This window comes from Erpetoichthys calabaricus, chromosome 5 (assembly GCF_900747795.2).
Source record: "Erpetoichthys calabaricus chromosome 5, fErpCal1.3, whole genome shotgun sequence".
NCBI lineage: Eukaryota > Metazoa > Chordata > Cladistia > Polypteriformes > Polypteridae > Erpetoichthys > Erpetoichthys calabaricus.
Window position 1 is genome coordinate 15,989,337 of NC_041398.2, and position 16,600 is coordinate 16,005,936.

Below are 16,600 nucleotides of genomic sequence, written 5' to 3' on the forward strand. Positions count from 1 at the left end.
AACTGGAAGTGATGTCATCAATGTGCCGCCGAGGCACCAGAACCGGGAGCGATGTCTGCAGGACCGGAAGTGACGTCATCAATAGTGGCGCTACCGGAAGTGATGTCATCAATGGTGCCAGATGAGGGAATGAGGTCTTCAGGAGCGGAGCAGACTTTGCGCAGGCATTGGCCGCCAGAGGTAATGGCAGATCTGGGGAGAGAGTGACGCGAAAGTGCAAAACAAAATAGTCCATAGACAACGTTTTGCATATTGTTGCTGAATCGGACTTGGACGTATCACGTTCTGATTCTGATACAGGTGATCTGGAGATCGAAAACGGACATGACGTACCAGTATCATCTGATCGTCGTACTGAATGCATTTGTGTAGCGGCCGGTGGCTGCGTGAAGACACTACTATATGTCATTATAAGTCGACACCCGCCTCAGAAGAGTTAAACAAATGCACAGCTCAACTCTGCTTGTCTGTTTCACCCACTACAAACACCCAGACAAACACATGCGGAACTGGTATATGTACTCAGTTCCACTTTCTATATTAAATCCAAAACACAATACTTACTTATTATTCCACCACTCCTAAATGGCAGCTGCTCCTCAACTTTCCGGTTTCCTTCACCGATTCTCTCTTCAAACTCAGAAAACTCGGATTTCAGTTCTGCAGAATTCGGCCAGGTAGCCAGTTGCCCTGCTTTGGTGACCCAATGCTGTAAACTGGAATGAGATTCTGCAGAAGTCTCTCGTTTGAAACGCTCTCCAGTTTCCAGGTTTTGCAGTTCAAGACTAACCGAGACATCTTCCGAGTCTTCGGCTTTAACGTCAGCAGTCTCCTCCTTGCACTCCTCTTCTTTGAAAACTGAAATGCTTTCTTCGCAGTCCTCCAGCTTCACAGACAAGTCCCCTGGTGTGCCCCATTGGGAGTCCTCTTGTTTAATAGGCACTACTCTTTCATCCGCGCCGTCATTGCCCGCGGAGGCCATTCTCTGTGTCAAACTCTTCTCTACCGGCAAGTGTCTGCTCTTCTCTTCTAAGATCCTCTTCTCACACGGACAGCCAGGAGACCATTAGACAACTCTCTGTACAGTCAAGGCATCTGTATCTGTCTTTCGAAACTAAAAGAGATAGAATTACTTCAGTAAAAAAAAATATTAGCAGCACAGGCGTTCAGTGTCAATTTTCCAGTTTATAACAATTACAGAAAACAACCAATAAGGTTTTCTATGACAGACAAGAAATGCTGTGAACCCTCCAGGTCAGCCTAAAAAGTTCTTGGCAGATTTGTGTTGACAAAATGCTTCGTAGAAAGACAACATCCAGCCGACAAAGTTTAAAAATTCCAGATTTTCTATTTTGAACCACTTCATACTGGCAGCACAGGTCTACTCAACGTTAGTCAAAACGTAATGGAGGCGGATCCAAAATCTGGATTTGACCAAAACTAAAACCGCCATATCAAAGGGACTTGGCCTGTGATGCACTGATTTCCCACAGCTCGATTGCAGCGAGACCAACTGAAAAAGACACTGAAGAGAACACGTTTAGCACAAACACGTATTGAGTCACGGCCGACAGCCATTGACAGATTAATAAACCCACCGACATCCTCTACAGTGGGCCCGACTCAACGGCCGGTGCTCCAGGTCCGTTAGGAGGGGCAGCTTTTCCACCTGAACTCTGCTCCATTCTCAAAAGCACCCCTACTTTCATTCCTCTTCCTTGCTCTCATTCTTAAATCGTTTGTCTGCCTGCCATTGAAAGATGGCTTTAATAATGTCTGTCTTTCAGGTGCCACTTTCAGTCCAACCCCCAAAATGATTCCTCTTGATCCAAGTTAGCCCCCCCCCCGGGAGTATTCACACTGAAATCCATCTGACATTCCTGCACGTTTATCCAATGGACAATTTATTATCCTACCCTACCTCCAGTTCTTTGGCATCCGGTGATGGCCAAGTGGGTCCTATAATCGAGTGACACCCCCCTCCGGCTTGCGACCCATGCTGCCTGTGCCCAATGTAACCTGGAACTGATCATTAAGTGGCTATCATAGCAGAGGGATGACTAGCAGTTCATAAACTGACAACTTTCTTTGGATTTTCTTCTTCTTTCGGCTGCTCCTGTTAGGGGTTCCCACAGCTAAAATCAAATAACATTCCATACAAATAATCAAGTTTTACAAGACTTTGTTCGAAACAAATCAACCCCCACCCATGAGAAAGAGAGCTAGGCCAACAGAGTAAAACTTTAAGCTAGTAAAAATAAGTGATTAATTGTGAATTTAATATTTTGCATTATTATTATAAATAATAAATTACTTAATAATTTAATTGTGAATTTCCCCTTGGGATTAATAAAGTATCTATCTAAATTAATAAATGAATAAAAATAAACGGAGTAAAAGAGGGGAGAGAATCTACTTCCGTAGTGCTTTAAGAGCTTATTCTAAAATGTTATTGATCAGATCCTGCCAGGTTTTGATAAAGCTCTGCACAGATCCTCCAAGTGAGAATTTGATTTTTTCCAATTTCAAAATAATATTTAACATCAGGTATCCACCGACTTAAAAGGAGGAGAGTTAGGATTCTTCCAGTTGAGCAACACAAGTCTACGTGCCAATAGTGTAGTGAAGGCCGTGACAGTTTGAGTGTCCTTCTCCACTGTAAGCCCCTCTGTGAGCCCACCACACACAGCTGTTAGTGGGTTAGGAGGGATTGGGACCCCCAGGCTGTCTGACAGGCACTTAAAGATGTTGCTCCAGAATGATGTTAATTTGGTGCAGGCCCAAAATATTGAGGCTGGAACTTGTTTCCAGGGTGAGATCAAACTTGCGAACGCCGCAGTCATTTTGGACAGTTTTAAACAAGACAGATGTGCTCAGGTATATAATTTGAAGTTGAATAATTGTGTTCTTTGCACATATGGAGCTCGAGTGAATTCTCTGCATTGCTACCTTTCACTCCTTTTCTGAGATGTTGAGTGAGAGATCCTTTTCCCACTGTACTCTTGGATCTTTGAAAGGGAGGGACAGTGAAATGGTTTTATATGTTCGAGAAATGCTGCCGGAGTCCTCGAGACTGAGCAATATTAGAGGGAGGTGGGAGGTGAGGAAAATCGGGCAGGTTCTGTTTAACAAAGTTTCTAATTTGAAGATAGTGAAAGAAATGTGTTGCTAGAAAGTTAAATTTGGAGTGTAATTGTTTGTAGGATGCTAATATGTTGTCTATGTGTAGATTTCTAAGTGACTTAATCCCAAATGTTTTCCAGATATTAAAAACTGGTGTGAGGGATGGCCGGCCTGTCATCCCGGCCAACACCCCCAGGCCGCCAGATGGAGCTCTCCTTGCGGCATAGAAGTTCCCCCGAATTCCAGCAGGGCCTCGTGGACCTTATAGTTTTTACAACCAGCCCTGCTGGACACCATGGGGACCTCCATTGAGACGCTGTAGGGGAGGCTCAGGGAATTCTACATGCCTTATAAACCTGGAAGTACGTCCTAGGCAAGGCGACAAGGGAAATGACGTGCTTCCGGGATGAAGAAGAGGATTTTTATCTGACAGGGAAGTGACTGGAGATCACATGGACTGAGGGATTGGAAACACTTCTGGGTCAGGGAATATAAAAGGATTGTGGGAAATGCCAGACGTTGAGCTGAGCTGGGTGGAAGGGTGGCAACGCGTCTGGGAGTGGAGGATTGATTATTGTATTGGTTATTATAGGGATTATTGAGTACTAGTCATTTAGCCCGTTACAATAACGGGCGCTAGAACAGTAGTGTATAAGCATTAGTAGGAACAGTCTATATTAAATGGCAAGGGACTTTGACCTCATTCTTTTTGTTGGTCGTATTTTTCTTTCTTTCAGCCTTTCTTTTGTTGATGTTTACTTGCTGAGCTGACCGTTCTTTGTGGGCTGCCACCATGTACTGTGTGTCTTTAATTTTCTGAGACAGTAATTCTGTCTTGTACGGCTCTATTCAATAAGGGCGCGCACAAAAAGGCGAGCTTCAAAAGGGCGACCTCAATTGAGCGCGGCGAATAAAGGCGTTGGTAGATAATTTAGTTCAAATGGCTGTGGAATATGTGAAGAGCAACAAAGGTGCAGATCTTTATTTACGCGCGCCTTTATTCGCTGCGCCCAATTACGGTCACCTTTTTGTGCGCGTTCTTATTGAAGGATGCCGTCTTGTACGTCCGCTGGCTTGTACGTCCGTAATATACCTTTAATTTTCTCTGGCGGTAACACAGGCGTGCGCGTCGGTAATATGCCTTTAATCTCCTCTGACAGTAATACTGGCTTGTATGTGGCTGTGATATGCGTCACTGTATTGTGTACCTTTAATTTCCTCTCACAGTAATACTGGTTTGTATTTACGTAAAACGCCTCTTTCTCTGACAGTAATATCGCACATCGCACCGTGCTCCGCGCATGCACACTTCATCAGAAGACACCCACACCTGGACACCTGGACGCACATAGGGATTTTATATATAGAGTATAGTGGAGTGTAGAGTGCTTGGTGCACATTATTATTATAAAATAAAGTCATATTGGACTTTTATCTGATGTCTGACGTCTGGTCTGAGGGTTCAAGGGGTCGACAGTGCCTCTATTTGTCACACTGGGTATATTTTAGAGGGTGGGAAAAGGTGGCTATCATGCAGAGGTGCCACAGATAAAAGCTTCTCTGTCTTAAAGTACTTCCTACATTGGCTCCATATTCGGAGTGAGTGAAGCACAATTGGGTTGTTAGTATATTGGCGGTGACTTGTACTGATTGGGGTATAAAGCAAGGAATATAAAGAAGTGCTGCAGGATTTTATTGCGGACTAAGCCTGTGTCTGTTCATCTCTTTGTGTCCATGTCCAGGTTTTTATAGCTTGTATCTTTGCTGCCCAGTAATCAAACTGAAAGTTAGGTAGAGCCATGCCACCTTCTGCCTTGGGTCTTTGTAGGGTCGCTGTTTGGATACGTGGATGTTTAGAATTCCAAATAAATGAGGTGATGGTTGAAACTAATTTCTTAAAAAAAAGATTTATTAATGTATATTGGAATGTTTAGAAATAAAAAAAGCTGCTTAGGAAGGATATCATCTTAACAACGTGAATTCTTCCAGCTAAAGTGAGATGAAGGGTGGACCATCTATGCAAGTCTTGCTTTACTTTTTCCATACAGACGGCCTAAATGGAGAATGTTCATTGTGAATACCCACCACAGTAACAGACCCCTGCCTCCCCTCCCCAAATGTCATCTCTGCCTCGTTTATAAGATTAACATTTCACACTTCATTTCCAACACACCTTTACTAAAGTCTTTTGAATGTTTGTGTGAATCTGCGACACTCTGATGTTCAAACATCACAACAAACAAACTTCAGTTTATGATACCGCTGCACAAAACAAAGGTTCTTGTTGTCGGAAGCAGCCCGGATACAGACAGGCAGACACCGATGGTTCAAACACCAACACACATTTATTCATAATTCTATTTACAAGTGCGCACACAACCTACTTTCACCCCCCAAAGTGCAGGCCACACCACGATGCCTCTCCTTCAGGTCCGCCTCCCAACTCCAGCCCTTGAATGGAGGGAGGCGGCCCCCTTTTAAACCCACCCGGATGTGCTCCAGGTGCCTCCCTGGTGTGGCAGAAGTGCCAGCTGTGCACCTGGAAGCACTCCGTGTGTCCCTGGTCTCCTCCTCCCCCCCCCCCCCCCCCCGCACTTCCAGGTGTGGCGGAAGTGCGGAGGGCCACGGCTCCTCAGGCGTCTATAGGGTTGAGCTTCTAAGCTCTGTTCCCATGATCCCCAAAGCCACCAGGGCGGTCTCCCACCTCGTGGTCTGGAGGAGGTGCCTTCTGGGCGTCCCGGATGGGTGCCACCCCCAGCCGCTTGCCACATTGTCTACTAGGGGAAAAAAAAAAAAACACATCCACAAACTGAAATATTGGAATTATTTTGAGATAAGACTTAGGGGAAATACTGCCATCTACTGTTGGCGGAAAAACTCAAGGGTTTAATGCAGGGGTGTCCAACTCCAGTCCTGGTGGGCCACAGTAGTTGCAGGTTTTGATTCTAAGCCTTTTCCTAATCAGTGACCAGTTTTCGCTGCTAATTAACTCCTTTTACATTCCATTTTTAATAGCCCTGTTTTAAAGGATTCAGTCCTCCGAATTGATTCTTTTCTTCATTAAAATGACAGCCAAACAGAAATAAGACGTGAAGCAAGCAGACAGATGGCCTGCTAAATCAGAACCTCAAACTCCAATTTCACTCCAACCAGTTTCTTAATGAGAAGCCGAATCTTGCTGTTAAAGCCGTTATTGAATATCAGGACTTGTTGCTGCTCTCGTTCTGCCACAGCATGAGGGCTTTAATCGATTTTCTGTTTTAATTTTTTTCCCCCCCAAGACCAGCGTCAAGATGTTTTAGTAACCTGAGCAGATCGACCTTCACTTTTATTTTCAGGTGAGCTGGTCGTGTGGCGGCTGCTCCTTATTATTATTGTTTGTCTGCTCATTAACTCTTTGAGGGCTGAATTTTTTTTTTCCCAAAAAACTCAAGTTTTCTTTAAAGCACACAAACCAATGGTGTCACCCATAAATCAACATCAAACGTGTACTGCTGTGTGCGGTGGCTGCTGTCGTCACCTGTTCAGCAGCAGTGGGACGGCAGTGAACGGCTCGATGGCCAGCAGAAATGCGTGGCGGGCCGGCTGCCTGGCTGTCTTTGTATGGCAGGTGGCAGTCGCAGTGTGATGCAATCTGATTTGTACCTCTTGTCATTGGAAGTGGTGGTCCTCCCAGGCAAATGTTGCTGTGGGACATACGTGTTCAGCATCACGATCAGCTGATGCTGGTTACTCACTTTCATACTCGATTTCCATCTCCAGATCACTTGCATCAAAATCGGAGTCCAGCAAGTCAGAGTCCGATTCAGCGATAAGATGCGAAATGTCGTCCACAGAATATTTTGCTTTGCACGTTCACTTTGGTCACTCGTCAGACGTCGATGCCATTTTAAAGGTTCTTTGCTATTCGTGCACATGGAATGAACCGAGGTCAAATCAACGAAGCTAACTTTCCTTCTAGCAAAGAGAGTCAATCTAAAATGAAACGGTGAGATTTGTCACAGGTTACAGCTGATTACCGTCCTCTACCCCTGAATTTTGACAAAAGTCAACATCAGCCCTGAAAGAGTTGGAGAAAGAAACAACTGAGGGGTCCGAGTCATGTCAATTAAAACAAGTTAATGGGCAGCAAAAAAAAAAAAAAAAAAAAATGGCTCACTAATTAAGAAGACGGTTAGAATGAAAACCTGCAGCCACTGCGGCCCACCAGGACAGGAGTTTATCAACCACAAAACCATTTATTTCTATAGCACATTTTCATACAAATGATGTTAGCTCAAAGTGCTTTGCAGGATGAAGAAAGAGAAAAAGACAAAATATATTAAAAAAAATAAAAATCAGACAATACTAATTAACATAGAATAAAAGTAAGCTCCGAGTTGGACACCCCTGATTTAATGGATCCTGAGTACTGCTCTCTGTGCAGAGGTTACATGTTCTCACGGTCTCTGCTTACTCCTTCTCCAAGTACTCCAGAGACAACCCAAAGGCATGCAGGTGAAGCTGAATGGGGACTCCGAATTGACCCCGTGTCACTATGTGTGTGCGCGTCCTGTGATGAAGTGGCACCTCGCCTGGGGTTCGTCCCTGCCTTGTAATGAATGGCCCAGCACTTCTGACGCTCCCAGCTTGTTCTCTGCTTTTTCGCCTTTCTCCTCGGCCCTTCACTACCTCCAGCGTCCATCTTTTTGAATGTCGGTGACTTTGCTACCTTTTTGCTATAGAAGGCGAACGAGACTGATAACTCCAAAAGTGAATCATGGGGCATATGAGAACATGAGGGCAACCGCCGAGAAGGATATCAGGGAGGCTAAAAGGCAGTTAGAGAGGAATATAACAGAGAAGGTGAGAGAGACGACCCAAAGAGAATCTTTCAGTATTTTAGTAGTAAAGGAACAGTTAAGGAGGAAGTGAAGTCCATCAGAAATAGTGAAGGGGAATTAAAAAGATACGGACAGTGAAATAGCAGATGCTCTAAACTTGTGAACACCTCAGAACAATACAAGTGAGGAATTGGGTAACCTCCTATCAGTAACAGGGACTACTAAGGAGATAGTGAGAGAAACTTCTATTGTTCTGAGGTGTTTACAAGTGAGGAAGTGGATAACCTCACAGTAGTAACAGGGACTACTAAGGGATTTGGAAATTGTAAAGAGAGAGAAGAGCTGCTCAGATTAAAATAGGCTGAAATCAAACAAATCACCAGGAGCAGATCATATTTACCCTCAAGTTCTTAAGAAGGTTAGTGAGTACAGATAGAAACCCTTAATGCATATTATTAGGAAGTCATTATGCACTGGAGACATTTCAAAGGACTGGAAAATGGCAAATATTATCCAATTATATAGAAAGCGTGACCGGGCAGATCCAAGTAACTATAGGCCAGTAAGCTTAACATGCATCACAAGAAAATTAATGGATGGAATTATTAAGGCTGCGGTGGGCTGGCACCCTGCCCGGGGTTTGTTCCTGCCTTGCGCTGGCTGGGATTGGCTCCAGCAGACCCCCCCGACCCTGTAGTTAGGATATAGCGGGTTGGACGATGACTGACCGATGGCTGAATTATTAAGGATTAGATTGAGCAACACCTGGCAAGGACAGGAGTTTACTGAACAGTCAGCATGGGCTCAGAAGAGAGAGGTCGTGTTTGACTAACATGCTGGAAATCAATGAGAAGGCAACAAAAGGATATGAACAGAGTGGAGCAGAGGAGATTATTGATCTGGAATTTCAGAAAGTATTTGATAAGGTGCCACATGAGAGGGTGGGCATCAAACTAAAAGAAGTGGCAGTTCAGGGTGTGGTGTGTCGATGGGGGCAGAATTGGCTCAGACACAGGAAGCAGAGGGTGATGGTGTGAGGAACCAAATCAGAATTGGCCGATATTAAAAGGAAATAGTCTTAGTTTTGCAGTCCTTGGGTTAAAAAAAAAAAAAAAAAAAAAAGGGCCTTAAAACTATTTAAAAAAATGTGACTGATGCAGTCTTGAACAATCCAACTCCATAACATCCAGAAAACTCAGGAGCCTGCACTGACTTCCCTTCCACAGCGTTAAAGCAGCCCGCCCCAGTTAACACTGTAACTTTCAAACGTTCCCCTCCCTCACCAAACCGAAGCCCCCTCCGCCTCTTTTTAAAGTGGATGTCCTATCCTTTTGGGCCTACCCTACAGTCGGATGAAACGAACTGCTGCCTTAAAAAGGGGGAAAAACTAACTGAGGAACTCGAAACAAAACTAAGCCCAACACCACTTAACAAAAAAAAAAAAAATTATAATTATATATATATATATATATATATATATATTACACACACACACACACACACACACACTGCATCCGGAAAGTATTCCCAGCGCATCACTTTTTCCACATTTTGTTATGTTACAGCCTTATTCCAAAATGGATTAAATTCATTTTTTTCCTCCGAATTCTACACACAACACCCCATAATGACAACGTGAAAAAAGTTTACTTGAGGTTTTTGCAAATTTATTAAAAATAAAAAAACTGAGAAATCCCATGTCCATAAGTATTCACAGCCTTTGCTCAATACTTTGTCGATGCACCTTTGGCAGCAATTCCAGCCTCAAGTCTTGTTGAATATGATGCCACAAGCTTGGCACACCTATCCTTGGCCAGTTTCTCCCATTCCTCTTTGCAGCACCTCTCAAGCTCCATCAGGTTGGATGGGAAGCGTCGGTGCACAGCCATTTTAAGATCTCTCCAGAGATGTTCAATCGGATTCAAGTCTGGGCTCTGGCTGGGCCACTCAAGGACATTCACAGAGTTGTCCTGAAGCCACTCCTTTGATATCTTGGCTGTGTGCTTAGGGTTGTTGTCCTGCTGAAGGATGAACCGTCACCCAAGTCTGAGGTCAAGAGCGCTCTGGAGCAGGTTTTCATCCAGGATGTCTCTGTACATTGCTGCAGTCATCTTTCCCTTTATCCTGACTAGTCTCCCAGTCCCTGCCGCTGCAAAACATCCCCACAGCATGATGCTGCCACCACCATGCTTCACTGTAGGGATGGTATTGGCCTGGTGATGAGCAGTGCCTGGTTTCCTCCAAACGTGACGCCTGGCATTCACACCAAAGAGTTCAATCTTTGTCTCATCAGACCAGAGAATTTTCTTTCTCATGGTCGGAGAGTCCTTCAGGCGCCTTTTGGCAAACTCCAGGTGGGCTGCCATGTGCCTTTTACTAAGGAGTGGCTTCCGTCTGGCCACTCTACCATACAGGCCTGATTGGTGGATTGCTGCAGAGATGGTTGTCCTTCTGGAAGGTTCTCCTCTCTCCACAGAGGACTTCTGGAGCTCTGACAGAGTGACCATCAGGTTCTTGGTCACCTCCCTGACTAAGGCCCTTCTCCCCCTGATCGCTCAGTTTAGATGGCCGGCCAGCTCTACGAAGAGTCCTGGTGGTTTCAAACTTCTTCCACTTACGGATGATGGAGGCCACTGTGCTCATTGGGACCTTCAAAGCAGCAGAAATTTTTCTGTAACCTTCCCCAGATTTGTGCCTCGAGACAATCCTGTCTCGGAGGTCTACAGACAATTCCTTTGACTTCATGCTTGGTTTGTGCTCTGACATGAAGTGTCAACTGTGGGACCTTATATAGACAGGTGTGTGCCTTTCCAAATCATGTCCAGTCAACTGAATTTACCACAAGTGGACTCCAATGAAGCTGCAGAAACATCTCAAGGATGATCAGGGGAAACAGGATGCACCTGAGCTCAATTTGGAGCTTCATGGCAAAGGCTGTGAATACTTATGGAAATGGGATTTCTCAATTTGTTTATTTTTAATAAATTTGCAAATATCTCAAGTAAACTTTTTCCACATTGTCATTATGGGGTGTTGTGTGTAGAATTCTGAGGAAAAAAATGAATTTAATCCATTTTGGAATAAGGCTGTAACATAACAAAATGTGGAAAAAGTGATGCGCTGTGAATACTTTCTGGATGCACTGTATGTATGTGTGTGTATATATATATTATATACATACTTACATACATACATATACATACACACACACACACACACACACACAGTTCGGTCCATAAATATTTGGACAGACACACCTTTTTTCTCATTTTGGTTCTGTACATCACCACAATGAATTGTAAATGAAACAACTCCGATGCAGTTGAAGTGCAGACTTTCAGCTTTAATTCAATGGGGTCAACAAAACGATTGGATAAAAATGTGAGAAAACTAAAGCATTTTTTGAACACAATCCCTTTATTTCAGGGGCTCAAAAATAATTGGACAATTGACTCTTTGGCTATTTCATGGGCAGGTGTGTTCAAGTCCGTCATGATGTCATTATCAATTAAGCAGATAAAAGGCCTGGAGTTGATTTGAGGTGTGGTGCTTGCATGTGGAAGATTTTGCTGTGAACAGACAACATGCGGTCAAAGGAACTCTCCATGCAGGTGAAAGAAGCCATCCTTAAGCTGCAAAAACAGAAAAAACCCATCTGAGAAATTGTTCCAATATTACGAGTGGCAAAATCTACAGTTTGGTACATCCGGAGAAAGAAAGCAAGCACTGGTGAACTCAGCAACGCAAACAGACCTGGACGTCCACGGAAGAGAACAGTGGTGGATGATCGCAGAATCATTTCCACGGTGAAGAGAAACCCCTTCACAACAGCCAACCAAGTGAACAACACTCTCCAGGGGGTCGGCGTATCGATATCCAAGTCTACCATAAAGAGAAGACTGCATGAAGGTAAATACAGAGGGTGCACTGCAGGTGCAAGCCACTCATAAGCCTCAAGAATAGAAAGGCGAGATTGGACTTTGCTAAAGAACATCTAAAAAGCCAGCACAGTTCTGGAAAAACATTCTTTGGACAGATGAAACCAACATCAACCTCTACCAGAATGATGGCAAGAAAAAAGTATGGAGAAGGCGTGGAACAGCTCATTATCCAAAGCATAGCACATCATCTGTAAAACACGGTGGAGGAGGCAGTGTGATGGCTTGGGCGTGCATGGCTGCCAGTGGCACTGGGACACTAGTGTTTATTGATGATGTGACACAGGACAGAAGCAGCCGAATGAATTCTGAGGTGTTCAGAGACATACTGTCTGCTCAAATCCAGCTCAATGATGTCAAATTGATTCATGATACAGATGGACAATGACCCAAAACATACAGCCAAAGCAACCCAGGAGTTTATTAAAGCAAAGAAGTGGAAAATTCTTGAATGGCCAAGTGAGTCACCTGATCTTAACCCAACTGAGCAGACATTTCACTTGTTGAAGACTAAACTTCAGACAGAAAGGCCCACAAAGAAACAGCAACTGAAAGGCCTGGCAGAGCATTAAAAAGGAGGAAACCCAACATCTGATGATGTCCAGGAGTTCAAGACTTCAGGCTGTCATCGCCAGCAAAGGGTTTTCAACCAAGTATTAGAAATGAACATTTGATTTCCAGTTATTTCATTTGTCCAATTACTTTTGAGCCCCTGAAATGAAGGGATTGTGTTATAAAATGCTTTAGTTGCCTCACATTTTTATGCAATCGTTTTGTTCACCCCACTGAATTAAAGCTGAAAGTCTGCACTTCAACTGCATCCGAGTTGTTTCATTTAAAATTCATTGTGGTAATGTACAGAACCAAAATGAGAAAAAAAAGTGGTCTCTGTCCAAATATTTATGGACCGAACTGTATCTCTCTTTCTATGGTTAGTCGACAGTTTCAATAAAGCAAGCGAGAACAAAATCGTTAAACCAAAAATTAAACTCAGTACCCCAACCCCTTAGCTGTCCGTTCCAGCTTTCAGTTCACTGCACATGCTCCCGGACAAAGTGCCACGTTTAAAATCGCATTCTAACATGCGCGTGCGTCTTTAATTGGAAGAAGCCGGCACATTAGAAAGGTATAATATGGATATTCTAACATTTTTACACATAGAATAAATGAAAAAAAAAGTAATAATAAGGTGGTAACCACTACAATAAAATATTTTAATTAAATGAAGCTGAAAAGCCTTAACAAAGCAATAGCCTTATTTAATTGTGTGTTTTGTCGCGATCGCAAACTTATTAAAGCTTTGGAATAACTCAATAAGTCAGTGCGTATAAAAGCTATAAATGATGGTATCCTTCTGACGAGCTTTATAAAATTTAGCGAGTATAAAGCACTAGGTTATTATGCGCCCTAGCCAAGGATTATTGCTTCCCGGTTTCTCCCTGTGTGGATAGCGCTTTGAGTACCAAGAATAGCGCTATATAAGTGTAATGAATTATTATTATTATCGTGTCAACGGACTGCTCGATATAACCAGTACGGCTGGTATTTTCCACCCCCATATGATCTGCGCCCTAAGCGAATGCCTAATTCACTTCAATGGTGGCGGTGGCGCTGACCCTGCTCCCCCCCAAATCCTCTTCCTGCGTAGACGACCGGAGGCAAATACGTCTATTGAAAGTGCTTCGCTCTGCTTTCGCTGTTGCGGCGTTTAAATTTTTCATTGCACTGCTGTGCGCTTAGAGATATATGAGCTGCAGCTGCGTGTGTGGCGTCTTTGCGTCACGTGAGGCGCCCAACTTCCCAGGAGCGCAGTGCCACCCGCTCAGGGGACAGTGGCAGGTATAGGGAGTTTGACTGGGACATCTGTCACACTGTAACAGAGGTGTAGCACAAAACTCTTGAGTCCCATACATAAGCAGCTTCCTCTCGAAAACAAACTTTTCATTCCAGGCTTACAGCACATCCGAAAACGCCACCACCCTTGGGCCCCGAGTAATCATTACAGCCCCAACACGGACGTTCTTGGGCATACGCGAACTACGCATCCCCGTAGGGCCCCGACTTACACTTTTTTTTTTTTTTTGGTCAGGCTGTGGCCCCCTGTCATGCCCCTGGCACTGCAGCAGTCTGTGCCAGTCCCAGGAAATTCAGTTCAGTGCATCTCTTAGGCTTATTAACGATGGTAATTTATTATCCAAATTGCAATCTTCACCTGAATCCCTAATAATATTGTCACGCCGTCGTAACGTTGCCAAATGCACTATAGCAAACGTTAATTTTAGAGATTCGTTTCGGATTCATTCAGAGAGATCCCCATAAAATCATGAAATATCCCTATATTACTGGCCTTTACCAGATCAAAATCAATATTTTACCACTTTGCATACACACAAGCGTACATGTAGGCCTACTGGTCATCTAAGGAACTTTCCGGACGTTTTATTAGAACACCTTCCTGAGCAACCCCAACCCGGGCTTGCACATTTCTGAACCGCGTAGGGCCCCCAAACTGCTAAGAACAGCCCTGGCCCCAACCCCGACACCCATTCACCGTCATGGCGAGATTAGAGACTGCACCTCCCGTGCAGAAGGGCAAACGCTTTCTTTGCCTGCTTGTACTTCTCAGCGCACGCTATGCGTCCATTGTACCGAGTGGATCTCATGCCATAGTACGACTGAAATCTTTCCGATTTCTTCTTGGAACCTACGAGAAAAAAAAAAAAAACAAACAAAAACACCTGCATCTTAAAAAAAAAATAAAAATAATAATAATAAAAAAACAGCTGCGTATCTTGCGTAAGTAGCGTAGCGGCACAACTAGACACCTGCATATTATGTGTGTAGTCGGATTAAGCGACTGCCGGTTTTCACGCCAGCCAGGTTATAAAAATAATAAGTTGCATTTATAAAGTGCCTTTCACTAACATAAGGTCGCTTTACATACAGAGAAAAAAAAAAGGTTATGTCGGCAAAGACGTGCAGCGGTCTTTTGAGAATACGTCTACATGGCAGCGGTCTGCAAGAGTGGAGTAGAAAAGTGTAACAGCAACATACGTAAAAGATTATGATTATGACAGTTGATAGATGGGCCGTTATACTGACTTTTTGGGTTCAAAGAGGGTTAAAAAACGCGCCAGTCATCAGGCTGAAGTCTCAGGACTCGTTTACACTTCACGCGCAGAACGCGTACGCGCACGCATCATGCCCGCCAAGTGTTTATTTGATGCGTCCTCAGAAATTAACATGACGCGTGCGCGAGTTGCAGTACCAGCACGGGGGCTCTGGGGTACACAGTGTGAGAAAAGTCGGAATGGGAAGTCAGTGTCTCTGTTTACTATCTTCACGTGACAGAAAGCCGCTTTGCGGACCCTCCGGGATCGATGTGCGCGCTTCGATGTTTGATAAATGGTTCTACTTGGTGAAGCAAAATGACGACATACAAATGCATTCGTGGTGCTTTTATATTCAAGTGTCGCATATTCCCGATCGTAATGACACGGTACATTTTAAAAGTCTCACATACCATCTTTTTTTCTGTGGCTTCCTCCTGACCGGACAGCAGCGGGAAACGGCAATAGATCACCACACAGAACACATTAAATGTATGATATTCCAACTCTCTGCACATTTACAATCCGAAGATTTATACTTGATATCACTTTCATGAAGAAATGCATTAAAGTATGTATGTTACATTTTACAGATAAATCGTTCATTTCGACCGGTGGTAAAAATGCACAGACAGATCATAAAGGCGTTGGGATCTCAAAGCGGAGGTCCAGACCTTGATTGCGGTTTACAGCTCCAGTTTAGTGAAATGAACCAGCCAAGAGAGCGGTACATCCGCATCTCTACACAAGGAGGTTCGTCTGCTTGCTTATATTTGACCAGCGTTGAACGCTGAATACTGGATTCATTACACGATTCCAGCAGAGAGCGGAGTTCATGACGGCGCCGGGGGCAGCGAGCGGCTGCATGTGCCGGACCCCACTGAGCATGCGTGGGATAAAAAAAAAAAAAAAAAATAGAACAAGCGAGCAAGGCTGCACGAGCACAAAGAGATCGCCAACAAATCAGGACTATATTACAAGCAGCCCTGCACTCCACGGAACACCTCGACCGCTAAACGGAAAACTCCCACACCACACCAGCTTCAAACGAACGACCCAAACCTCCGTGACTCACAATAAACTTAAAGCAATGAGGGAGCAACCCTTAATGTCGACACCAAAATGCCGAAGAGTCCTCCCAAAATGTCGCACATGTGGGGCAGAATTCAGCGATCAATGCGCTACACAATCACCACTTAAAATGTGTAACCGCTCTCATCCCTCATCGCCAGAGATTCCCACCTGTGCGAGACACCCGCAGTCTCACCTTCTGCTGTTTTCCTTGTTCTTGAGGCGTCAAAGTAATCTCAACACGGTTGTCCGATGCAAGTAGTGACTGCGAGCTCCTAGAAAGCAGGCGAGCCATAAATACACGTCATCCGCCTGCGACGCATGAGATGTAACCCCGCCCTCTCATTTGCGCAGGCGTCTTCTTGCTTTATATTGTGACAGCTTGAGACTTAACACGCATCGACGAGAGCCGCGTTCGCTTCAGCCAAGACACTGCAGTGAACGAGGAGCGTGTCTCCACTATCAGAGACAAAGGGGAGCAGAAGAAGAGAATAGAAATAAAGAAAAATCAGACAAGGAGGAGGAGTGCCGGTGA

At 44.3% G+C, this 16,600-nt stretch overlaps 1 protein-coding gene across 1 annotated transcript in view; it reads right to left on the bottom strand.

Annotated features, from left to right (window-relative positions):
* Nucleotides 1-16,383, bottom strand: part of LOC114641591 (zinc finger protein 585A-like) — a 62,696-nt gene extending 46,313 nt beyond the window's left edge. Inside the window, exons 1-2 of the mRNA XM_051927754.1 lie at nucleotides 16,262-16,383; nucleotides 565-1,114 (exon numbers count right to left, since the gene is read on the bottom strand). Of these exons, the coding sequence (XP_051783714.1) occupies nucleotides 565-982 (418 nt within the window). The 5' untranslated portion in view covers nucleotides 983-1,114; nucleotides 16,262-16,383. The remainder of the gene's footprint in view (nucleotides 1-564; nucleotides 1,115-16,261) is intronic.
* Between the last annotated feature and the right edge of the window lie 217 nt (nucleotides 16,384-16,600).